General features: G+C 45.7%; 1 protein-coding gene across 9 annotated transcripts in view; it reads right to left on the bottom strand.

Moving 5' to 3' along the window:
• The window catches only part of ABAT (4-aminobutyrate aminotransferase), a 114,732-nt gene that overhangs the window by 46,620 nt on the left and 41,769 nt on the right, over nt 1–26,343 (bottom strand). For 3 of the 9 annotated variants that reach the window (XM_054455198.2, XM_054455195.2, XM_054455199.2), the window contains 2 exons: nt 22,666–22,847; nt 11,299–11,409 (listed from right to left, as the gene is read on the bottom strand). In XM_054455198.2, coding sequence (XP_054311173.1) covers nt 11,299–11,409; nt 22,666–22,678 — 124 coding nt within the window. In that variant the 5' untranslated portion in view covers nt 22,679–22,847. Of the gene's footprint in view, nt 1–3,982; nt 4,056–11,298; nt 11,410–22,665; nt 22,848–24,563; nt 24,794–26,343 lie in introns of those variants that run through there. The other 6 variants (XM_054455200.2, XM_054455203.2, XM_063654644.1 and 3 more) reach the window with 4 other exon arrangements.

Raw genomic sequence — 26,343 nt, 5'->3', positions numbered from 1 at the left:
ATCTGCAAACAGGGACAATTTGACTTCCTCTTTTCCTAAGTGAATACCCTTGATTTCCTTCTCTTGCCTAATTGCCCTGGCCAGAACTTCCAACACTATGTTGAATAGAAGTGGTGAGAGAGGGCATCCCTGTCTTGTGCCAGTTTTCAAAGGGAATGCTTCCAGTTTTTGCCCATTCAGTATGATATTGGCTGTGGGTTTGTCATAAATAGCTCTTATTATTTTGAGATACGTCCCATCAATACCTAATTTATTGAGAGTTTTTAGCATGAAGGGTTGTTGAATTTTGTCAAAGGCCTTTTCTGCATCTATTGAGATAATCATGTGGTTTTTGTCTTTGGTTCTGTTTATATGCTGGATTACATTTATTGATTTGCGTATATTGAACCAGCCTTGCATCCCAGGGATGAAGCCCACTTGATCATGGTGGATAAGCTTTTTGATGTGCTGCTGGATTCTGTTTGACAGTATTTTATTGAGGATTTTTGCATCAATGTTCATCAAGGATATTGGTCTAAAATTCTCTTTTTTTGTTGTGTCTCTGCCAGGCTTTGGTATCAGGATGATGCTGGCCTCATAAAATGAGTTAGGGAGGATTCCCTCTTTTTCTATTGATTGGAATAGTTTCAGAAGGAATGGTACCAGCTCCTCCTTGTACCTCTGGTAGAATTCGGCTGTGAACCCATCTGGTCCTGGACTTTTTTTGTTTGGTAAGCTATTGATTATCGCCACAATTTCAGCTCCTGTTATTGGTCTATTCAGAGATTCAACTTCTTCCTGGTTTAGTCTTGGGAGGGTGTATGTGTTAAGGAATTTATCCATTTCTTCTAGATTTTCTAGTTTATTTGCGTAGAGGTGTTTGTAATATTCTCTGATGGTAGTTTGTATTTCTGTGGGATTAGTGGTGATATCCCCTTTATCATTTTTTATTGCATCTATTTGATTCTTCTCTCTTTTTTTCTTTATTAATCTTGCTAGTGGTCTATCAATTTTGTTGATCCTTTCAAAAAACCAGCTCCTGGATTCATTTATTTTTTGAAGGGTTTTTTGTGTCTCTATTTCCTTCAGTTCTGCTCTGATTTTAGTTATTTCTTGCCTTCTGCTAGCTTTTGAATGTGTTTGCTCTTGCTTTTCTAGTTCTTTTAATTGTGATGTTAGGGTGTCAATTTTGGATCTTTCCTGCTTTCTCTTGTGGGCATTTAGTGCTATAAATTTCCCTCTACATACTGCTTTGAATGCATCCCAGAGATTCTGGTATGTTGTGTCTTGGTTCTCGTTGGTTTCAAAGAACATCTTTATTTCTGCCTTCATTTCGTTATGTACCCAGTAGTCATTCAGGAGCAGGTTGTTCAGCTTCCACGTAGTTGAGCGGTTTTGAGTGAGATTCTTAATCCTGAGTTCTAGCTTGATTGCACTGTGATCTGAGAGATAGTTTGTTATAATTTCTGTTCTTTTACATTTATTGAGGAGAGCTTTACTTCCAAGTATATGGTCAATTTTGGAATAAGTGTGGTGTGGTGCTGAAAAAAATGTATATTCTGTTGATTTGGGGTGGAGAGTTCTGTAGATGTCTATTAGGTCCGCTTGGTGCACAGCTGAGTTCAATTCCTGGGTATCCTTGTTGACTTTCTGTCTCGTTGATCTGTCTAATGTTGATAGTGGGGTGTTAAAGTCTCCCATTATTAATGTGTGGGAGTCTAAGTCTCTTTGTAGGTCACTCAGGACTTGCTTTATGAATCTGGGTGCTCCTGTATTGGGTGCATATATATTTAGGATAGTTAGCTCTTCTTGTTGAATTAATCCCTTTACCATTATGTAATGGCCTTCTTTGTCTCTTTTGATCTTTGTTGGTTTAAAGTCTGTTTTATCAGAGACTAGGATTGCAACCCCTGCCTTTTTTTGTTTTCCATTTGCTTGGTAGATCTTCCTCCATCCTTTTATTTTGAGCCTATGTGTGTCTCTGCACGTGAGATGGGTTTCCTGAATACAGCACACTGATGGGTCTTGAGTCTTTATCCAATTTGCATTGGATAAATTTAATTGGAGCATTTAGTCCATTTACATTTAAAGTTAATATTGTTATGTGTGAATTTGATCCTGTCATTATGATGTTAGCTGGTTATTTTGCTCATTAGTTGATGCAGCCTCTTCCTAGTCTCGATGGTCTTTACATTTTGGCATGATTTTGCAGTGGCTGGTACCGGTTGTGCCTTTCCATGTTTAGCGCTTCCTTCAGGAGCTCTTTTAGGGCAGGCCTGGTGGTGACAAAATCTCTCAGCATTTGCTTGTCTGTAAAGTATTTTATTTCTCCTTCACTTATGAAGCTTAGTTTGGCTGGATATGAAATTCTGGGTTGAAAATTCTTTTCTTTAAGAATGTTGAATATTGGCCCCCACTCTCTTCTGGCTTGTAGGGTTTCTGCCGACAGATCCGCTGTTAGTCTGATGGGCTTCCCTTTGATGGTAACCCGACCTTTCTCTCTGGCTGCCCTTAACATTTTTTCCTTCATTTCAACTTTGGTGAATCTGACAATTATGTGTCTTGGAGTTGCTCTTCTCGAGGAGTATCTTTGTGGCGTTCTCTGTATTTCCTGAATCTGAATGTTGGCCTGCCTTGCTAGATTGGGGAAGTTCTCCTGGATAATATCCTGCAGAGTGTTTTCCAACTTGTTTCCATTCTCCCCGTCACTTTCAGGTACACCAATCAGACGTAGATTTGGTCTTTTCACATAGTCCCACATTTCTTGGAGGCTTTGCTCATTTCTTTTATTCTTTTTTCTCTAAACTTCCCTTCTCGCTTCATTTCATTCATTTCATCTTCCAGGGCTGATACACTTTCTTCCATTTGATCACATCGGCTCCTGAGGCTTCTGCATTCTTCACGTAGTTCTCGAGCCTTGGTTTTCAGCTCCATCAGCTCCTTTAAGCACTTCTCTGTATTGGTTATTCTAGTTATACATTCTTCTAAATTTTTTTCAAAGTTTTCAACTTCTTTGCCTTTGGTTTGAATATCCTCTCGTAGCTCGGAGTAATTTGATCGTCTGAAGCATTCTTCTCTCAGCTCGTCAAAGTCATTCTCCGTCCAGCTTTGTTCCATTGCTGGTGAGGAACTGCGTTCCTTTGGAGGAGGAGAGGTACTCTGCTTTTTAGAGTTTCCAGTTTTTCTGCTCTGTTTTTTCCCCATCTTTGTGGTTTTATCTACTTTTGGTCTTTGATGATGGTGATGTACAGATGGGTTTTTGGTGTGGATGTCCTTTCTGTTAGTTTTCCTTCTAACAGACAGGACCCTCAGCTGCAGGTCTGTTGGAGTACCTGGCTGGCCGTGTGAGGTGTCAGTCTGCCCCTGCTGGGGGGTGCCTCCCAGTTAGGCTGCTCGGGGGTCAGGGGTCAGGGACCCACTTGAGGAGGCAGTCTGCCCGTTCTCAGATCTCCAGCTGCGTGCTGGGAGAACCACTGCTCTCCTCAAAGCTGTCAGACAGGGACATTTAAGTCTGCAGAGGTTACTGCTGTCTTTTTGTCTGTCTGTGCCCTGCCCCCAGAGGTGGAGCCTACAGAGGCAGGCAGGCCTCCTTGAGCTGTGGTGGGCTCCACCCAGTTCAAGCTTCCAGGCTGCTTTGTTTACCTAAGCGAGCCTGGGCAATGGCGGGCGCCCCTCCCCCAGCCTCGTTGCCGACTTGTTGTTTGATCTCAGACTGCTGTGCTAGCGATCAGCGAGACTCCGTGGGCGTAGGACCCTCTGAGCCAGGTGCGGGCTATACTCTCCTGTGGCACTGTTTCCTAAGCCCTTCGGAAAAGCACAGTATTCGGGTGGGAGTGGCCTGATTTCCCAGGTGCCGTCTGTCACCCCTGGAAAGGGAACTCCCTGACCCCTTGCGCTTCCCGAGTGAGGCAATGCCTCGCCCCTGCTTCGGCTGGCGCACGGTGCGCTCACCCACTGACCTGCGCCCACTGTCTGGCACTCCCTAGTGAGATGAACACGGTACCTCAGATGGAAATGCAGAAATCACCCGTCTTCTGCGTCGCTCGCGCTGGGAGCTGTAGACCGGAGCTCTTCCTATTCGGCCATCTTGGCTCCTCCCCCTTTTTTTTTTTTTTTTTTTTTTAAAGAAATGAGGTCTCGCTATGTTGGCCAGCCTGGCTTTGAACTCTTGGGCTCAAGCGATCCTCCTGCCTCAGCCTCCCACGTAGCTAGGACTACAGGCACACAACACTGTGCCCAGCTGCTTTTTTTGAGACAGGGTCTCACTCTGTCGCCCAGGCTGGAATGCAGTGGTGCAATCTTGGCTCACTGCAACCTCTGCATCCTGGTTTCAAGCAATCCTCTCACCTTAGCCCCCTGAGTAGCTGGGATCACAGGCATGCGCCACCATGCCCGGCTAAGTTTTTGCATTTTTGGCAGAGAAGGGGTTTTGCCATGTTTCCCAGGCTGGTCTCGAACTTCTGAGCTCAGGCAATCCACCCGCCTCAGCCCCCCAAAGTTCTGGGATTACAGGCATAAGCCACCGTACCCGGCCCTACTTTTTTACACTAAACTATTTATCTTTTCCTTCGCCAGAACTCAGGATAACTGGACAGCATTGATTCCAACTAGATCTTCAGGGATGCATATTTTGATAAAAATAGCTCTTCACCAGTGCAGATCTTGCTTTGTTTCCAGCAAAGGGGGAAAATGAAAAATCAGAAATTAGAAAGCTGTTCTTAAATGAGGACACACACGTCCTCCTTTCTTTTCTCCAGAAAGTGTCTTGACATTGCATTGTAGCAATCAGATTTCTTGGGAACTGGAGTGTGGAAATACTGGGAATGGGAGCAGTTCACGGGGGAGCTGCGGCCAAATGGATCCAGAGAGAAATGACTGGAGAGCGTGGGATCAAGTGGAGCTGCAATAATGAGGATGTCAAGGCCATGGGGAAACAGGAGCTGGGAGAGGTGGTGAAGAAAGGGTGAGAACTGGCCAACTGGGAGCTATGGGGCACAAGCCAGGAATGCTGAGGACAGGTGCAAGGCAGATGGGTCTGTTCCAAGAACTGTATCAGTTCCTATCATGTTTGCCATAAGTTTGTTTGCAACTGCGCTATCAGAAAGGGGGGGAAATGGGGAAATTAACACATATTCAGTCTTTACTAAAATGCTAGGCTGGCCCTATTTAGGCAAACTTCCATTTATTTTAACTAATCCACAATTAAATACAACAATATAGATAGGTATTGTTGTTCACAGTTTACAGATGAGGATCAGATATGTTAAGTGACTTTCCTGATGTCACATAGCTAGTGAGTTGAAGAGTCAGCATTAGAACCCAGGTTCTTGCAATCCCAATACTTCTGCTTTTCCTTCTATATCTCAATGTTGGCATTTTTTAAAAAGGAAAATAACCAAATACTATTACAATGAATATTCTCTTAATGATGACATATAACACCATACACCACAAGAGAACAGAACAAAAATTGAAGGGACAAGTAAACCTTCTCTTGGATCTCCTCTATGAAGACATAGAAGCAGATTCAAGTGTGTATTGAGCACTTAGGGTGAACAAACCAGGAATCATCTGGAGCAATTTACGTGGCTTATCTCATTTAATTCTCACAAACCCCTATGAGGTAAATGTTATTATTCTTACATTACAGAAGAAGACACTGAGGCTCAGAGAGGTTAATTAATTTGCCCAAGATCACAAAGCTAGCAAGTGGTTAGCAGGAAATTTGCCCATCTGACCTGTTTCCTAGAAGCTATGAATGGAACTGAGGCTATCTTTGATTTCATCTGGTGCTAGCCTTTGAATGAAACATTTGCAGCAAAACAGCACACTTCTCCCAAAGGCAAATTTTGATCATGATCACAAAGATGCAAAAAACCAGTTTGAATTAATACTGAATGATCAAGCATTTTCATTCATGAATAAAATAACACATCCAGAAGGCAAGAGTGTGTTATTGACACACAAGACCAGACACAGTGGGTGAATGGTCCATCCAGCCTGGCCCTCTGGGGCTCACAGCCCTCAATGGCCATGCCAAGCCAGAGTCCAAACTACAGCAGCCAGCAAACATTTTTAATGTTCTCTTGATCTTTAGACCGACAGTGATAAACGAATGTCGTGTTCCCAAACGGCCAAAGCTTTGTACGTGAGCCTGGCCAGAATGAAGGTTAAGTCCAACTGGAGTTGTTTGCTCTGCTTTTCTGTTAAAAAAATTTTTTTATCTGCTCCTGCAACTGTCCACCCCACTTATTTTGTGATAAAATGCTTATTGAGGAAGATACCAATAAGCAACATGGAAAAAAGAAAACACATTTAATTTTCTATCCAGCGATAACAATTTTGATGCGGTCTCCCACTCTCTGTATCTATTTACCAACATAAGATTATTCATTTTGGGGAGGCATAAAATGATGCCATTGGGAACACCATGTCAGATCGTTAACTATCGTCACTTTAATGGCCTCACAGTGACCTGGTGGAGACACCATGGAGAAGCAGGAAAATGCTGTGGGTATGGTTGCAGGCTGAGGCTTCCATTTTTGGCACCCTCTCTTGCTTTGAGGGAGCAGTTGCCACATTGTAAGCGGCTCTGTGAAGAGGTCCACATACCAAGGAACTGAGAGTGTCTTCTGGCTGACAGCCTCCAAAAAGCTGAATCCAGCCACAACCCCATAAGTGGGACTGCCAGTGGATCCTCCAACCACCAAGCTGAGCCATCAGATGAGACCACAGCCCCAGCTGACAGCTCCATCACACCCTCATGACAGACCTTGAGCCAGAGGATCTGGCTAAGTCACCCCTGGATTCCCAACCCACAGAAACTGTGAGATAATAAACATAGGATCCCAATCTGCTAAATTTGGAGGTGTGTGTTATGTGGCAGCAGATAACCAATACAGTGGCTCGGGTCCTGGAGCCAACTGGGCTTAGCTCAAAAGCTTGGCTCAGCTGCTTATCAGCTCTGTGGCTCTGGCAACTTAATTTCCCTGACTTGAAGTTTCCTTTACCTTAAGAAGTGGTGGTGAGGGCTAAATGGGTTAAAAGTAAGCTGTAATTCCTATCATTTTTTAATCCTTCCCCTGGTTGCTACTTGCCTAATAGCAGTGTATGAGAGTACACATATTCCTGTATCTTTGCCAACACTGTGTTTTAGTATTCTTAAAAAACCATATTCTGGCTTACTAGATATCCCAAATCAATAAGTCAAAGGAAAAGACAAAATCTCACCATATGGTTTTCTAAATCATAAATGTGCCAAAAAAGATTCAGCTCTGGCCAAGAAAATGCAGAAGAGGTAAATGTAAGGAACTCTGTGATTTAGCCATTCCTATTTTTTTTTTTTTTTTGCATTGTGCCTGTATTTCCATGCTTGTAAAATGGGAGTTAGGACACTTCCCACCTTACTGTAAATACAAATAAAGTGCTTTCACATGAACCATAACCTCTGCCTCCTGGGTTCTAAGCGATTCTCCTGCCTCAGCCTCCCAAGTAGCTGGGATTACAGGTGCACACCACCACGCACAGCTAATTTTTGTATTTTCAGTAGAGACGAGGTTTCATCATGTTGGCCAGGCTGGTCCTGAACTCCTGACCTCAGGTGATCCACCCGCCTCAGCCTCCCAAAATGTTGGTATTATAGGTGTGAGCCACTGTGCCTGGCCCATATGAACCATTTCTTCTAATGCAAGAAATTTGTGAAATAGGAAGGATATGATTATTAGACCCATTTTCCTGATGAGAAAACCGAGGCTTGGATAAGGTCTATCGGTTAGGCTCACTTGGTTAATGTGTGGTGAAGCTGGTAACCCAATCACATGAATCTTGATCTAGTGCCCTTCCCATGGTAGCTCCTTGGGAAGGCTCAGATGTCCTTGAGAATGACCTTTAAAGATAGTGCCACATGTGCCACCAGGCTAGAGCTCCACAAGAGCCACATCTCTTTCTTCACTGCCACATCCTCAATACCCAGCACAGCACTTGGCATGCAGTAGGTGCCCAACAGCCTTAGTTATGGAATGAATGGATCGTCTGTGCCAGACTCTCTTTCTGACTTGGAACCCTCCATACCTACATCTTTCTGATTTATTTTAGCATAAGTATGGGTAAACATTAATATGCTTCTCTTATAAATAAATAAATAAATAAATAAATATATAAATAAATAAAGCAAAACCTCGGCCGGGTGCAGTGGCTCACGCCAGTAATCCCAACATTTTGGGAGGCCAAGATGGGTGGATCACTTGAGGTCAGGAGTTGGAGACTAGCCTGGCCAACACGGTAAAACCCTGTCTCTACAAAAAATATAAAAATTAGCCGGGCATGGTGGCAGGTGCCTGTGATCCCAGCTACTTGGGAGGCTGAGGCAGGAGGATCACTTGAATCCGGGAGGTGGAGGTTGCTGAGTCGAGATTGCACCACAGCACCACTCCAGCCTGGCCAACAGAGCGAGACTCCTTCTCAAACACAGACACACACACACACACACACGCACACAAACACACACACAAAAGAAAAAAGGAAAAGCAAAACCATCAAGGTCAAGAAGAATAAGGAAAAGACTGAGAAACCGTCACAGACCAGAGGAGGCCATGGAAAATGAGACAAATCAATGCAATGTGTATACCTGGATTGGATCCTGGAGCAGAAAAAGACATTAAAGGAAAAATGAGTGAAAGCCAAATAAAAGTCTGGAGTTTGGTTAATGGTAACATACCAGAGTTTGGTTAATGGTAACATACCAAGGTCAGTTTCTTAGTGTCTTTAAAAATTTATTTATCTATTATTATTATTTTAAGACAAGGCCACCCAGGCTGGAGTGCTGTGGCATGATCATGGCTCACTGCAGCCTCGATCTCCCAGGCTCAAGCAATCCTCCCGCTTCAGCCTCTCCAGTAGCTGAGACTACAAGCACATGTCACCATGCCCAGTTAAGTTTTGTATTTTTCATAGAGACAGGGTCTCCCTATGTTGCCCAGGCTGGTCTCAAACCCCTGGGCTTAAGCAATCCTCCTGCCTCAGCCTCCCAAAGTGCTGGGGTTACAGGTGTGAGCTACTGTGCCCAGCTAGTCAGCTAGTTTCTTTCTTTCTTTCTTTTTCTTTCTTTCTTTCTCTCTCTCTCTCTCTCTCTCTCTCTCTCTCTCTCTCTCTCTCTCTCTCTCCTTCCTTCCTTCCTTTTTTCTTTCTTTCTTTTTTGATATGGAATCTCGGTCTTTCGCCCAGGCTGAAGTACAGTGGCTCAATCTCAGCTTACTGCAACCTCCGCCTGCTGGGTTCAAGTGCTTCTTCTGCCTCAGCCTCCCAAGTAGCTGGGATTACAGGTGACTGCCACCACACCCAGCTAATTTTTTTTTTTTTGTATTTTTAGTAGAGATGAGGTTTCACCATGTTGGCCACGCTGGTCTCAAACTCCTGACCTCAGGTGATCCTCCTGCCTCGGCCTCCCAAAGTGCTGGGATTATAGGTGTGAGCCACCGCGACTGGCCAGCTAGTTTCTTAGTGTTGACAACTGCATCTTGGTGATGTAAAATGTTAACAAGGGAGGAAGCTGGTGAGGGCCATATGGGGTCTCCCCGTAATATCTTTGTAACTTCTCTGTAAATCTAAAATTATTAAAAAATAAGATGTTTATTTATTTCTTTATTTTTTATTTTTTTGAGACAGAGCCTTGATGTTGCCCAGGCTGGAGTACAGCGGCACGATCCAGCTCACTGCCATCTCCACCTCCAGGATTCAAGTGATTCTCCTGCCTCAGCCTTCTGAGTAGTTGGGATTACAGGCATCCACCACCACGCCTGGCTAATTTTTGTATTTTTGGTAGAGACAGGGTTTCACCATGTTGGCCAGGCTGGTCTCAAACTCCTGACCTCAGGTGATCTGCCCACCTCGCCTCCCAAAGTGCTGGGATTACAGTTGTGAGCCACTGCACCCAGCCAAGACGTTTATTTTAAAATAAAGCCTGCTAGTACTCCTTGGGGAGGGGCGAACACTCCTACTGTTTATCCCACCCAGGACATACACACCGGCATTCAACATGCAGACCAAGGACACGGCTAGCAGTTTGTCTTCAGAAGGCAGTAAGACCTGACAACAAGGGACACTGTGATGATAAGCACAGGTGCTCTGAGAGAGGTGGGGACAGACTGGAGGCTCATTGGTCTTTCTAAACCTATTTCATGGCCAGGCCCGAGCCAGGCAGTTTATATCTCTGCAGGAGGCCAATCTCGGGGCATCTGAAGGGAGGCTCCTGCTGGCGGCTCTGTCTCCAGAGCCACATGGAGGCACATGGAGGAGTACTTAGCACTGGAGCCGGACAGAGTTGCTTGCAAGTGGCTGTGTGACCTTGGGCAAATGGCTTTGCTTCTCTAAGCCTCAGTTCTCTCACCTATAAAATAGGATTCACTTGAGCCTGCCTCATGGGACTATTGGGAGGCAGATCTCAAAGAGGTCAAACAGAAGGAAGAAGGAGCCAGTGCAAGTGGCTACGGGTGTGGGGCAGAGTGGGGGTGAGACATTCCTAAGATGGTGCCACCCATCCAGTGATCCAGTGACCTTGAAGCACAGCTGGCCTTTAGGTCAATTTCAGAGTCGTTTATGGCTTTCTTTGTTCCTTAGCAGCAACCCCAGGTGTGTGTTGTCCCCAGCGGTCCCTGCAGAGATGGCCTGGGACCGTCTGGCTGTGGAGGCCATTGCCTACCTGCAGGCAGAGTGGCTCCAGGGTGGATCCAATCCCGTCAGACTGAGGCACTTGGGACAGGATCATACAACAGAGATGGGAGAGGGAAAGGAGGTGGCGATGGTGATAGTTTTATGGATAGTGGGTGATGTGGTTTGGCTGTGTCCTCATTCAAATCTCATCTTGAATCGTAGCTCCCGTAATTCCCACATGTCGTGGGAGGGACCCAGTGGGAGGTAATTGAATCCTGGGGGTGGGTCTTTCCCATGCTGTTCTCATGATAGTCAGTTGAGTAAGTCTCACACTATCTGATGGTTTTACAAAGGGCAGTTCCCCTGCACACGCTCTCTTGCCTGTCACCATGTAAGATGTGCCTTTGTTCCTCCTTCACCTTCTGCCATGATTGTGAGGCCTCCCCAGCCATGTGAAACTGTGAGACCGTTAAACCTCTTTTTCTTCATAAAATACCCAGTCTCGGGTGTGTCTTTATTAGCAGCATGAGAACAGAGTAATACAGTGGGACAGTCCCAGAAACACTCACTGGCTGGTCCCTTTATCCCCAAGGGCTCTTCCAGCCCAGGAATCCCTAGTCTGGATGGTGTCTTCCATTAGTACCAGTTCTCATCAAGACCCCCGGGGCTTACCAGGCACCAGCAGGCGGTAGCTGTGCTGGAAGCTGCAGGCCAGGCGCTGGGCGAGCAACATGGAGGCCATGACCCCTTGAGGGACAGGGACGCCCTTTGCGTGCTGCCACCCTGAAAGAAACCAGAAATGCAGACTTAGGCCCATGAAGACCACTCCCCTCTCAGCCAAAGATCCCATCCCCACCACTTCCCACCTAGTGGAGAAGGTCCTTCTGACATTGTCAAATGCTTGGGTTTTATACTGAACATGCAGTTTATATATTAGGCCAGGCAAGGTGGCTCACACCTGTCATCTCAGCACATTGGGAGACAGAGGATTTCTTGAGACCAGGAGTTCCAGACTAGTCTGGGCAGCATAGCAAGATCCCATCTTCACAAAAACTTTAAAAATTAGCTGGGTGTGGTGGTGCATGCCTATAGTCCCAGCTACCCAGGAGGCTGAGGTGGGAGGATCGCTTGAGCCTAGGAATTTGAGGCTGCAGTGAGCCATAATCGTGCCACAGCTCTCCAGCCTGGGTGACAAAGTGCGACCCTGTCTCAAAACAAAACAAAACAAAAAAAAACAACCCAAAACTATATTATACTGAATACATACTTTAATTCACATTTTTTTTTTTTTTTTTTGAGATGGAGTCTCATTCTATCGCCCAGGCTGGAGTGCAGTGGCTCGATCTCGGTTCACTGCAACCTCAGCCTCCCGAGTAGCTGGGACTACAGGCATGTGCTACCATGCTCAGCTATTTTTTTGTTTGTTTGTTTGTTTTTAGTAGAGACGGGGTTTCACTATGTTGGCTAGCCTGGTCTCGAACTTCTGACCTCAAGTAATCTGCCTGCCTTGGCCTCCCAAAGTGCTGGGATTACAGGTATGAACCACCGTGTCCAGCCCTGATTGTCATTCTTATTGGGAGCCTGGAGCACCCCCTATCCCCCAGTTTGTTACCTTTTATCATCTCTCCTTGCTCCCTGTTCCCTCTCTCCAGAACATCATTTAAATGTGTTTTGTGTGCATCCTTCTGTCTGTAGATCTTTCTGCTAAAAACCTGTTTTGTTAATTGGTATGTGTATTTTTTACATAAACGGTATTGTATCTCAGAACAAAATTTGTATCTCAGAACAGCGACAGCACCATTCATGTGTCATTCCTCTTCATGGACCCTGTTTCCCAAGTCCTTTCTGTGTGACGCATGCTGCACAAAACGCTTTACATACAGTATGATTAATATTTATTACTATTATTAACATGTACAACCATGCGCCATGGTCTTTTTACAGAGGAGGAAATTGAGGCACAGAGAGGTTAAGGGGTGGATCTGAAAGCAGAACTCAGATGTGTGTGACCCCAGAGTCAGCAAACCTCACAGTCACGCAACACTTAGCCCAAACACTCCATCAAAATCCCCCTATTTATTTTGCAACAAGTACTCCATTGAGTGCTGACTTTGTACCAAGTACTGTTTCTCACACTGGACACACAGGGATGAATGAGGCAGGTCTGGAGCTTACATCCTCATGAGGAACAAAGAGAATGAAATGAATCATAACATAAACAAGGGCATCATTATGGTGGGGAGAAGTGCCTTGAAGGAAAAGTGAAAGGTGCTAGAAGCATGATTTATCAGGCTTCCTTCGTGTGCCAGCAACAATGGGGCAGGCATGATTATCCCCATTTTACCGATGAGGAAACTGAGGCTCCAGAAGTGATGTATTTTAACCCATGTTCACTGTAGCATTATTCACAATAGCCAAGAGGTGGAAGCAACCTAGATGTCCATTGACAGATGAATGGGAAAAAATATGCCGTATCCACAGAGTGGAATATTATGCAGCCTTAAAAAAGGAGGAAATCCTGTTATATGCTGCAACATGAATGAGGCTAGAAGACATTATGCTAAGTGAAATAAGCCAGTCACAAAAGGTCAGATACTACATGATTCCTGTCATATGAAACATCTAAAGTAGTCAACCTCCTAGAAACAGAAAGAGGGTCTGGGCATGGTGACTCATGCCTGTAATCCCAGCACTTTGGGAGGCCAAGGTGGGTGGATCACTTGAGGTCAGGAGTTCAAGACCAGCCTGGCCAACATGGTGAAACCCCATCTCTACCAAAAATATAAAAAATTACCCGAGTGTGGTTGCGAGCCCCTGTAATCCCAGCTACTTGGGAGGCTAAGGCAGGAGAATCACTTCAACTCGGGAGGCAGAGGTTGCAGTGAGCTGAGATTGCATCACTGCACTCCAGCCTGGGCAACAGAGCGAGACTCTGTCTCAAGAGGAGAAAAAAAAGAGAAACAGAAAAAGAGGAATGGTGGTTGCCAAGGGCTGGGGGAAGGAAAAAAAGGATGTTGTTTAGTGTGTTTGGAGTTTCAGTTTGCAGGATGTAGTAGTTCTGGAGCTTCACTATACAACAAATAGTGCTTATAATACCGTACTGTATACTAAAAATGGTGAAGATGGTAAATTTTATGTTATGTGTGTGATTTTTAAAATAACAATTAAGAAAAAAAACAGAAAAGTGATCCAGGAAAGACACTGGTGTTGAGGGTGACATACCTATCAAGGACAACTACCACGGCTTCCAGTGCTTTGACAAAACTCAGATGTGTGGCCTTCTGGCCCAGTGTCTGAGATTTCACATTGTTGGAGCAGTCATTGTATCCCTGAGCGTTGCAGCTCTCTATAAGTTTGCTGTGGCTGAACCAACAAAGAAGGCATACGTAGAGGTGATGAGGACAGCTGTTATTGTTCAGAGTGCAAAGTGATTTTGGAATATAAAGAATTTCTCTGGGTTGAGTTACCTAGAAATTTAACACTGACCTGTGTTCCTGAACTGTGAAACATGAATATAGGGGCTAAGAAATCGTTTCTCTTTGGGCCGGCACGGTGGCTCACTCCTGTAATCCCAAAATTTTGGGAGGCCAAGGCAGGTGGATCACTTGAGGTCAGGAGGTCGAGATCAGCCTGGCCAACATGGTAAAATTGTCTCTACTAAAAATACAAAAATTAGCTGGGTGTGATGGCGCACGCCTGTAATCCCAGCTACTCAGGAGTCTGAGGCACAAGAATCGCTTGAACCTGGGAGGCGGAGATGGCAGTGAGCCGAGATCACACGACTGCACTCCAGTCTGGGCGACAGAGTGAGACACCGTCTCACACACAAAAAATTAGAAATATTTTCTCTTGATAAATAAACAATGAGTACTTTGGACAGTAAACAAAGTAAAACAATTTATTTTTTAAAAAGAAGCCATGTGATTTACCCAGGACACAGCAAGTTGGTAGTGGAGCCAGCATTGGGGTTGAGAGATCTCTGGCTCAGGAGTCCTGGCTTGTGCCTAATGCATGGATTTATTGCGAGTTGTAACACCTGAAACTTACTCTGTGACAGACCCTGGGGATGCAGCCCTCTCCTCATGCAGCCCTGGCTTGGGCTGCCCGACTCTACCCAGCCCCACAGTGGACAGAAATTCCATCCTAGATCTGGTTGAAGACCAAGAGGCTTCTCCCGCCCCTCTGCTCCAGTGATGACAGCATATAGGAAGTGCCAACCAGAGGTGATAAATACAGACCTAGAGAGATCCCACAGCTGGAGGGGAGGCCTGAATCCAAGGAGACAGAACAGGGCAAGGAGGAACGACCGGCGGGTTCAGAGTACAGGTGCAGGTTCTGGGAAACACATGGGCTCAGCAGCACAGGGCAGGAATAGTGTGGAGAATCAGGCACCGAGCCCAGGATGGTGAGTTGGCAGCGCGCTCTGGCTGCCCATAGAGCTAATAGAATGTTGGCTGTATTATTAGAAGGAAAGAGTAAATGAAAGAGGGAGATGGTTGCCATTGATGCATTTGTGCTATGAACATTCATGGTACACCTACCGTGTGCCAGACCCTCCACTGGGCACAAGGGCACACAAAGATCAATTAGAGGCCGTCCTTGCCCTGTAAGCATTATCAAGTACTGGGCACTTGCTATGTGCAGGCTCTCAGCTGGTGCTGTAGAACCATCTAGTTTCATCCCCAGAGTCCTAGGAGGTAGCTCCTAGAAGACAGAGACAGGTCATTATCCTGTCTTCAGGCAACTGAGGTACTACCACGGGTGGGGTGGGGTTGGTGCAGGAAGTATCTTCTGGGGTGTCTGCTCTACACTTCATTCTTCCCCATTCTCAGATACTTCCCCATTCCTCTACAGGGGTGTAGACCTGGCCCTACTGGCCTTGGTTGACTAGAGAGGGCTGGGCCAGAGTCCTGACACCCTCTACCCACTGAGATGATCCAGCATTCAAACAGGGTCTTTTTTTTTTTTTTTTTAAGACAAAAAAGGGCTAGACAAAAGAAAGACTAGAGAGCAGTGGCGTGATCATTGCTCACTGCAGCCTCGAACTCCTGGGCACAAGAGATCCTCCCACCTTAGCCCCCCCAAGTAGCTGGGACTACAGGCATGCACCACCATGCCAAGCTAATTTTTAAATATATTTTTTTTTAGAGACACGGGTCTCGCTATGTTGCCCAGGCTGGTCTCAAACTCCTGGGCTCAAATGATCTTCCCATCTTGGCTCCTAAAGTGCTGGGATTATAGGCATGCGCCATGGTGCCTGGTCTGTGTGAGACATTCTGAAGGGTAAATTACTCCCTTCACTTTGCTCAACCATCTATAAGAGTAGGGTAATCTCCCTGTTCACAGATGATAAAAGGGAGGCTCAGAGAGGTTATGACATTTGGCCTCGGTCATAGGCTTACCTGAGACTGTCTGACCCCAAAGCCCCTGCCTCTATGCATTATAACATCAGTCAATCCAGCTAATAACAAAACACCTGGCTGTTTTTGCTTTTGTTTTTGTTGAGACAGGGTCTGGCTCTGTCACTCAGGCTGGAGAGCAGTGGTGTAATCTTGGCTCACCGCAACCTCTGCCTCCCCCAGGCTCAGGTCATCCTGCCACCTCCCAAGTACCTGGAACTACAGGCGAACGCCGCCACGCCCAGCTAATTTTTGTATTTTCAGTACAGCCAGGTTTTTGTCATGTTGTGAAGGATGGTCTTGAACTCCTGAGCTCAAGTGATCTCCCTGCCTTGGCCTCCCAAGGTGCTGAGATTACAGGTGTGAGCTACCGTGCCCGGCCCCTAGCTACTGTTGATATGAGGCTTCATGAATAAAAATGACCTAGTTCACAGAATAAATTTTATTGCTTTTGACCAGAGGAAACTTTTTGAGAAAGTGTGGGCTTGGAAAGTGTGGCCATAAATTAACTGAGAAACCAAACTCTTTTTTTTTGAGACGGAGTCTCGCTTTGTTGCCAGGCTGGAGTGCAGTGGCATGATCTCGGCTCACTGCAACCTCTGACTCCCTGGTTCAAGCGATTCTGCCTCAGCCTCCCGAGTAGCTGGGATTATAGGCACACGCCACCACACCCAGCTAATTTGTGTATTTTTAGTAGAAACGAGGTTTCACCATGTTGGCCAGGAGGTTCTCAATCTCCTGACCTTGTGATCCACCCTCCTCGGCCTCCCAAAGTGTTGGAATTACAGATGTGAGCCACCGCGCACGGCCCAAACTCTTTTCTTAATAACTCAATGTATTATTTTTTTTTCTATTCTAGGATATCTGACTGAATGCAAGCCTATTAATTTAGCAACATAGTAACTATGTAGATTTTTTTTTTCTATTCCAGCATATCCGACTCAATGCAAGCCTATTAAATTAGCAACAGAGTAACTATGTAGAAAGTGCAGTTGATGTCTTTCCCTTAAAACCACTTGTCTCAAACAGGGAGCACTGAGGCATCACACAATTCAGTTTCCATTAAACGTGTTTTTGAAACTCCCAGTATCTCAGAGAACTCAACATTTGAATATTCTGCAAACGTGAGAGCCAAACCCACACGCTTTCAATTACAAAATGTCACATTGGAAAATATACCGTGGTGACATTTTGGTGGGCTGCAGTTGAAAATTGACCTTATAACAAAATCTGATCTCTGTTAGACATTAATTCTTAGCACAATATATTTCAAACAATTGGAAGAGTTAATGTCATTCATTCACTCCCTCTCACCCACTAATTCAATCAACAAAAGTTAATTAGGCACCTGTTATCAGCAAGGCACTGCATCGTTTAGATATAATCAATCTCTCTCTATCTCTCTCTCTCTGACAGGGTCTCACTCTGTCACCCAGGCTGGAGTGCAGTGGCGCAATCAGGGCTCACTGTAGCCTCTATCGCCCGGACTCTAGCAATCTTCCCATCTCAGCCGTCCAAGTAGCTGGGACTACAGGCATGTGCCATCATGCCTGGCTAATTTTTTAAAATTTTTAGTAGAGATGAGGTCTTGCTATGTTGCCCAGGCTGGTCTCGAACTCCTGAGCTCAAGTGATCCTCCCATCTTGGACTCCCAAAGGGTTGGGATTAAAGGCATGAGCCACCGCTCCTGGCCAAGGCATCACTTCTCTTAGGAGAAACTAAGATGGATAAATTGCTTTCTTTCTGAAGCTCATAATTTAGTGGCAGAGAACTATAAGCGGAAAGAAAATGGAAGAATTTAATGTACTAGGCTGTTTTACCCATCATGTGAATAATTTCTTAAAATAACCCAGCATGATATGTACATAAAAATTTTCCAGTTCACTGTCAACAACAAATTCTGCATAAGATAGAACAGAATCATGACTATTTTGCTGGTGTGAGTGAGGTGCTAAGGGAACATGGGGAGATTCATTCTGGCTGGGGTGACAATGTCAGGGAGGTGTTGCCTGAGCTGCACCTTCAAAAGTTAGAGGAGATTTCAGAAGGCAAAGAAGAAAGCAGGGATAAGGCAAGTGCTCAGAGGTGTATGATGACATGGAGTAGCTAAGGATCCTGGTGCACAGTGGGAGTGGCTGTGTTATGAAATCATAGAGCACTGGGAGGGAAGGTGAGGGTGCGGTCAGCTGGAGCCAACTCCCTGGCAACAATTTCTAGGCTGATCTTGATTGATAGGGCCCTCTGGAGACCCTCTCAAAGGAAGGAGGGAGCCCAGCTGCTCTAGTAGCATCCAGAAGGGTCTGTGCTCCAGCAAAGGATACAATCAACAAAGTGAAGAGGCGACCCACAGAACAAGAGAAAATATTTACAAACTACTCCTCTGACAAGGGATTAATAACCAGAATATACAAAGGAGCTCAAACAACTCTATAGAAAAAAATCTCATAATTCGATCAAAAAATGGACAAAAGATGTGAATAGACATTTCTCAAAAGAAGACATACAAATGGCAAACAAGCATATGAAAAGGTGCTCGACATCACTGATCATCAGAGAAGGCAAATCAAAACTACAAAGAGCTATCATCTTACCCCAGTTAAATGGCTTATATCCAAAAGACAGGCAATAACAAATGCTGGAGAGGATGTGGAGCAAAGGGAACCCTTGTACATTGTTAGTGGGAATGTAAACTAGTACAACCACTATGGAAAACAGTTGGAGGTTCCTCAAAAAACTAAAAATTGAGCTACCATATGATCCAGGAATCCCACTGCTGGGTAAATACGCAAAAGAAAGGAACTCAGTATATTGAAGAGATATCTGCTATCCTATGTTTGTTGCAGCACTGCTTACAATAGCTAAGATTTGGAAGCAACCTGAGTGTCCAATAACAGATGAATGGATAAAGAAAATGTGGTTCATACTTGCAATGGAGTACTATTCAGTGCAGTGGCTCACACCTGTAATCCCAGCACTTCGGGAGGCTGAGGCAGGTAGATTACCTGAGGGCAGCCTGGCGAACATGGCGAAACCCCATCTCTACAAAAACAAAAAATCAGCTGGGTGTGGTGGCCCATGCCTGTAGTCTCAGCTACTAGGGAGGCTGAGGCAGGAGAATCACTTGAACCCGGGAGGCGGAGGTTGCAGTGAGCTGACATGGTGCCACTGCACTTCAGCCTGGGTGACAGAGTGAGACTCCATCTCAAAAAAAAAAAAGATCTAGTTATTTGCAACAACATGGATGGAACTGGAGATCTTCATGTTAAGTTAAATAAGCCAGGCACACAAAGACAAGCAGCGTGTGTTCTCACTTATATGTCGGATCTAAAAATCAAATCAATTGAAGTCGTATGCATAGAGAGTAGAAGGATGGTTACCGGAGGCTGGGAAGGGTAGTGGGGGGTTGAATGGGAGGTGCATAGTTAATGGGTACCAAAAAAATTAGAAAGAATAAAAGGGTTTGTGTTTAGGCAGGCTCCCAGGGAGGGGCAGGGAGCATGCACTCAGCATGTCAATGACATGCTGGGGTCACTGAGCTGGGGAGGGGGTTCTCGAGGGAGGTATGTTGGAGGGCACCCACTGGGGTGGGAATTGATGAGGAGTAAGAAGGCAGGGATTAGCTCCTAAACCCTCAGTCCTAGAGTTGGCATGGCCTTTTAAGAATTATAAGTTCCTCAAAAAGTTAAGCATAGAATTATTACGTGACCCAGCAATTCCACCCCTAAGTATTAGGTTGGTGCAAAAGGAAATGACTTTTGCATCAACCCAAAGAACTGAAAACAGAGACTCAAACAAATACACATAGCAGCACTATTCGCAATCGCCGAAAGGTAGAAAAAGCCCAGATGTCCATCAATAGATGAATGAATAAGCAAAACGTGGTCTATCCTTACAACGAAATATTATTCAGTCATAAAAAGGAATGAAGTTCTGACACATGCTACAACATGGATAAATCTCAAAATATTTTTTATGCTATATGAATGAATGCAGAGGTAAAAGGCCCCATAGTCTATGAATCCATTTATAGGAACCTTCAAGAGTAGGTAAATCTATAAAGACAGAAAATAAATTAGTGGTTGCCAGGGGCCTGGGAGGAATAAGAGGTGACTGCTTAATGGGTACAGGGGTCTCTGGGGTGATGAAAAAGATCTGGAATTAGATAGCGGTGGTGGCTGCATAGCGTTGTGGATGTTCTAAAAGGGTCTGAATTTTCACTTAAAAAGGTTAATGTTATGTTTATCTTAATAAAAATGAAAAACAGCCAGGCACGGTGGCTCACGCCTACAATCCTAGCACTTTGGGAGGCCGAGACGGGTAGATCACCTGAGGTCAGGAGTTCGAGACCAGCCTGACCAACGTGGAGAAACTCCGTCTTTACTAAAAATACAAAATTAGCCGGGTGCAGTGGCAGGCGCCTGTAATCCCAGCTACTTGGGAGGCTGAGGCAGGAGAATCGCTTGGACCTGGGAGGCGGAGATTGCAGTGAGCCGAAATGGCGCCACCACACTCCAGCCTGGGTGACAGAGTGAGACTCCATCTCAAAAAGAAAAAAAAAAAAAGAAAAAAGAAAGAGATTATGGGGTTGGCTGTCTTTTGTAGATGGGAAGAGAGAGGACCAAAGAAGTGCACGTAGAGTAATGACACACTCTGATCACACAGACTTATTCTTCAATTTCCACCTGCGACAGGCTGTGTGACCCCAAGCTTTCCACTTGTTTTTTTTTTTTCCTGAGACAAGGTCTGGCTCTATCGACCAAGCTGGAGTGCAGTGGTGCCATCTCAGCAACCTCTGGCTCCCAGGCTCAAGTGATCCTCCCATCTCAGCCTACAGAGTAGCTGGGACTATAGGCACATGCCACCACACCTGGCTAATTTTCGTATTTCTTTTTTGGAGAGATGGGGTTTCACCATGTTGCCCAGGCTGATCTTGAACTCCTGGGCTCAAGCAATCCTCCCACCTTGTCCTCCCAAAGTGCCAGGATTACAGGTGTGAGCCACCATGCCTAGCCAAGAGAAGCTAATTTTCTGTGCAGTACTGAAATGGCAAATAAATGTTACAACACGTGCCAGTGCTGGCCAATGAGTATTGCCTTTTTGGAGCAGTGAACAAAAAGGTTTTATGGCCTCTTTCAGGTTTACTCAATTTATTTTTTGTTTTTCATTATTTTTTGACCTGTTAGCAGGAAGCACTCTTTTAGGTTTTTAGGGGAAAAAATGTGATAGATTAGTGATGTCTGTTATGTGCACCATAAAAGATAATTAAGATATGTGGGTTGTGCATGGAGGTGGCATTTGAGCCTGGGTTTTAGAATATAAAGCTTGGGGCTGGGCGCAGTGGCTCACACTTGGAATCCCAGCACTTTGGGAGGCTGAGGTGGACGGATCACCTGAGGTCAGGAGTTCAAGACCAGCCTGGCCAAAATGGTGAAATCCTGTCTCTACTGAAAATATAAAAATTAGCCGTGCATGGTGGCATGCGCCTGTAATCCCAGCTACTGGGAAGGCTGAGACAGAAGAATTGTTTGAACCCGGGAGGTGGAGGTTGCAGTGAGCCTAGATCATGCCACTGCACTCCAGCCTGGGCGACAGAGCAAGACTCCGTCTCAAAAAAAAAAAAAAAATATATATATATGTATATATATATACATATATATACACACATATATATAAAGCTTGGATCCAAACCACCGCCCTATCTTAGGTACTTGTATAACAGGGTGAAACTTACAAAAACGCTCTGAGCCTCAGTTTCCTGATTTGTAGATTGGAGATAGTGATGCCTCTCTCACTGCAGGGTTGCGCTGGGAATTAGGGATAATGGATGAACACATCCTGGACAATCATAGGCACAGAAGTCATTTGCGTTTACTCTGTCCCTGACTTGCTCCTGTCTTACACTTTCTGCTGAAGATGTAGTCATTGATTCTAGAGCCCTATGGTCTCAGATCCCTGGAGATTTCTGGAGTTGCCAAGGAAAGAGGCCCCACAGATAGGCAGACTTTCCCTGCAGGCTTGCGCTGAAAACCCCAGATGCAGGCTGCCACAAGGGAAGGCTCTCTTTCTTGGTACAGATGCCTGAAGCATCAATGATGATAGAAGGGAGCTGGGTGCCCAGGGTTCCAGTATATCCCTGCTTGTGGGCAAGTCTCCAACATGCTCTGGTCCAACTTGCCATCATCCTTCTCCTGGATGAAGGCAATGATCTCCTAAATGGCCTCTCAGCTTCCTCTCTTGCTTTTATTTTTTTGAGAGACACGGTCTTACTCTGTCACCCAGGCTGGAGTGCACTGGTGTGATCTTGGGTCACTGTGACCTCTGCCTCCCGGGTTCAAGTGATTCTCCTGCCTCAGCTTCCTGAGCAGCTGGGATTACAGGTGCATGCCACCACACCTGGCTAACTTTTGTACGTTTTGTAGAGACAGGGTTTCACCATGCTGGCTAGGCTGGTCTTGAACTCCTGACCTCAAGTGATCCCTCGGCCTCCCAGAGTGCTGGGATTACAGGCCTGAGCCACCTTGCCTGGCTGGATCACATTGTTTCTAAGCCCGTTTGGACTCTGAGAAAACCTGGCAAGCGTGCTAAGAGTTCCATATTACTGAGAATTTGCCACAACATTTTCCCCAAGCCTTGCTCCTACCTGGAAGTGGCATAAGTATATTCCTCTTTGATTCTACCGGGCCCTTTGCAATCCTCTAGAGCCTGGATGTGCACATCTGGGGAAAGAAGCAGGTGAAGGATTCCTGGTTGAGAAGGGAGGTGCTTTCAGAGCACTGGCACGCCATGAAGTTGTGACCAAGGAGGTTGGAGAAATCTGAAAATCTGAAGTGACAGCAGGCTGGTTGTTGGCCATCCTGGTCTCTGATACCCCCAATCTCCCCCATGCATTTCCCGAACCTCAGTTCTTAGCACACTACCCTTCCTTTAAGCTCTTATTTCTCATATGACTTGTGTTTACTTAACATTTTTCTGGAAATCAACTTGCTTTTTCGATTTAAAAAAGTAATTTTCCTAGAATCCTTTCCAATTGCTACCTTCTGGCCAGGTGTGGTGGCTCATGCCTGTAATCCCAGAATTTTGGGAGGCCGAGGCAGGTGGATCAGCTGAGGCCAGGCGTTTGACACTAGCCTGGCTAACATGGTGAAACCCCTGTCTCTACAAAGAAAAATATAACAAATAAAAAAACCTAATTGCTACCTTCCCCCCTCAAGTTTTATTTGCTACAAAGGCGACTGAGAAAAGAACATAATAAAATCAAAGCAAGTTATTCAATTAAAAGCTGGACAGAGTTGACTGCTCAAGGCTACAGCCCCAGGCCTGGCCCCCTCCTTTCCCTAGAGACTGGCAGAGAGCAGACAGGTGTTAAAGGCAGGCTGGCGTTGCATGGGGACCTTTTCCTTGACATGATCAGAACTGAAAGAGAAATTTAAATCAATCAGTAAATCAAACAGAATAGGAATTGTCAGGGTACATAGCAAACGCTGGTAATTTTTGTTTCAGCTGTGCAGTGGGCCTGAAGTAAGTTCTATTCCTTACTGTGTCTCAGTCAAAACAAGTCAAAACCCTGGTCTAGCCAGAGAGTGAGCTCTTCAGTCCTACCCACCTCTCCTCGTCCTTTTCTTTTGATTAAAATGCTAATTAGCTCTCTCTGCTTCCTTCGTGTGTCTGGTGCATTGCGGGGAGGGGCGAGATGAGCTAACAGGCTGAGTTCAATGTTTAAATCAGTAAAAGTGAGAGGAATTCAGGTGAAAGTGGAAACAAATTCTTCCAATTTGCTCTGGAGAAAGAATAATGGTAAAAGTACCAGCTCTCATTTATTTACTTACTGTTCACCTACCACATGCAATAGACCTTCCATAGGTCCTTTGGGTAATCTGCAGGATTGGCCTTATAAAACTGGTTCAGAAGCCTAAAAGGCTTGTTCAAGGTCTTAGAGCTCACAAGCCAGAAACTTCTAGTGTTGGCTGCACCTGACGCTCACTCACCAGAAGCTTACACTTGTGTCAAAGCCCCACCCAGACTAAGTAGGTCTGAGTCTCACAGGTGTGACCTGGGTACCGAGGGAGCTCTGGAGGCTTGGAGGCTGAGAACTACTGTTAATTACCATAAAGGGTGGATGGTGGGCCCTGCATATGACCACAGGTCTTCATGATCCTCAAATCCCTGGAATTGGAGGTCAAACATCCCAGGGATACACGGAGAAAAAAGCCTGTGGAGGCAGAGTGCGAGGTGCTGGATATGAAACTGCTTCTTTCCTACATCTCCCCAATCTTGCATCCTTCAAAATGATCTTACCCCCAGACTAGCCGTCCCCGGCCTCTCACTGACCTGCTGTATAACCTCAGGCACATTAAGTAACCTCTCTGTGCCTCAGTTTCCTGATCTGTAAAATGGGAGTAATAGCAATTGGAACTATTTTGTGGGCTGGCAGAAGTCCTTACTGTTTCCCCAGCCCCAGAGCAGTGCCTGGCTGCAAACAATCATTGAATAAACAGTAAATGCTCAACAAGTAGCCTACGAAGATGGCGTCTGACTCACCTTTCTACTCCGCTGCTTCCCAGGTCCTGTGAACACGAACTCTTTGCATGCATCATTGGCTAGAAATGGACCCCCCAGATCTCTCTAGAAAACACCCTGCGTCTCATTTTCCTATCAGCCGTTGGGACCAAGACAAAAGTGCTGGCAGACGCTGGGGACATTCCTTTCCCATCTGCAGCCCCAGCTGCTGGCTTCTCTGCAGACTCAATGGGACACAAAGACCCACTCAGCTGAGTGCACTTTGGTTGTCAAGGCCAGGGGTCGCCATGGCAACCCATAAAGCCGGAGCCCTGGGCCTCTGTAGATGGGGCTAACAGGGCCCCATTCAGGGGCAGTGGCACAGGGACAGAGGCTTTATCTCACATCCACTTTTCTCTTCCGACTTCAGCTGCAACAGCCTCTTCTGACTTTCCCCTCGGAATGGGCCCCAGCCCTCTCTCCCTGCAGGCATGACTTCCTATCACCTGCCTCTTGGGCATCATAAAATTATCATTGACTTGTATAGGGAGACAGGAATACTGTTCTTGGAAACAGGCAAGTGTGCATTCCTAAGAAAGACTGAGAATGATGTTGGGAAAGTAACACGAGCCAGAAATTGGGTCTAAAGTGTGGCTGGGCCATATATATTACCTAGGCAAGTTGCTGAACTCATCAGGGCCTTAGTTTCTGCATCTGTAAAATGGGAAGAATGAAATCTATTTGTGAGGTCAGGAGGCACTCAACTGGCTTAGGGTCAATTGAAGAAAGGACACAGGATGTAGAAGAGATGCCTGTTGCAGGCCATTTTCTGTTTCCAAAGAGCTCTTTAAAATTGTGCATTTTGGCTGGGCGCGATGGCTCATGCCTGTAATCCCAGCACTTTGGGAGGCCGAGGCAGGCAGATCACCTGAGGTCAAAAGTTCAAGACCAGCCTGGCCAACATGGTGAAGTCCCAACTCTACAAAAAAATACAGAAATCAGCTGGGCGTGGTGGCAGGTGCCTGTAGTCCCAGCTACTTGGGAGGCTGAGGCAGGAGAATTGCTTAAACCTGAGAAGCGAATGTTGCAGTGAGTCGAGATCGTGCCACTGCTCTCCAGCCTGGTGACAAGAGTGAAACTCCATCTCAAAAATAAGTACACGAGTAAACAAAAATTGTGAACAACTTCTTGTTTTCCTCCTCCTTCTCCTCCTTCTCCTCCTCCTCCTTCTTTCTTCTTTCTTTTTTTAGACAGGGAGAGACAAGGTCTCACTACGTTTCCCAGGCTGGACTTGAAGTTAGTAAAGGCACTTCTTCTACGGCCTGATGAGCTGCTAAAGACTATTGGTACCTGCGGTGGTCCTGCTACCAGCCTGAACATCCAGATTTCATGAGAAAGAAGCTGATCTGCCTCATCCTCTTTCATCCTCATGCCCCTGTCTGAGAGACCTCTCTGCCCACCTCAATCAGGAATCCAGGGAGAATGAACACATCGTTGCTAGCAGGCAGGTAGTTACCCAGCCTGTGAAAAAATTGGAGAGAAAAATGAACAGACAGGGCTTCTAATCCAAGCCCCCGAATGTGAGACACAGATAGCCTTTGTTCTGCAGGTAGGAAATAATATGGAAAGAAACATCTGCAGAAGGATAAGCTAGCTTTGGATTTGTGATCCTACAAGGGAGGAGGAGTGAAAGAATGGAATTGGCTTAGAAAGGATGCTTGTACCCATGCTGAAGTAGCTACCCGGGCCAAGGCCACAGAAGGTCCGGCTTGTAAAATCTGTTTGTTCAGTTCAATAAATGCTTTCTGCACACCTGTGCTGA

The sequence above is a fragment of the Pongo pygmaeus genome, chromosome 18, assembly GCF_028885625.2.
Source record: "Pongo pygmaeus isolate AG05252 chromosome 18, NHGRI_mPonPyg2-v2.0_pri, whole genome shotgun sequence".
Classification (NCBI taxonomy): domain Eukaryota; kingdom Metazoa; phylum Chordata; class Mammalia; order Primates; family Hominidae; genus Pongo; species Pongo pygmaeus.
This window is presented reverse-complemented; position numbering and strand designations above follow the sequence as displayed.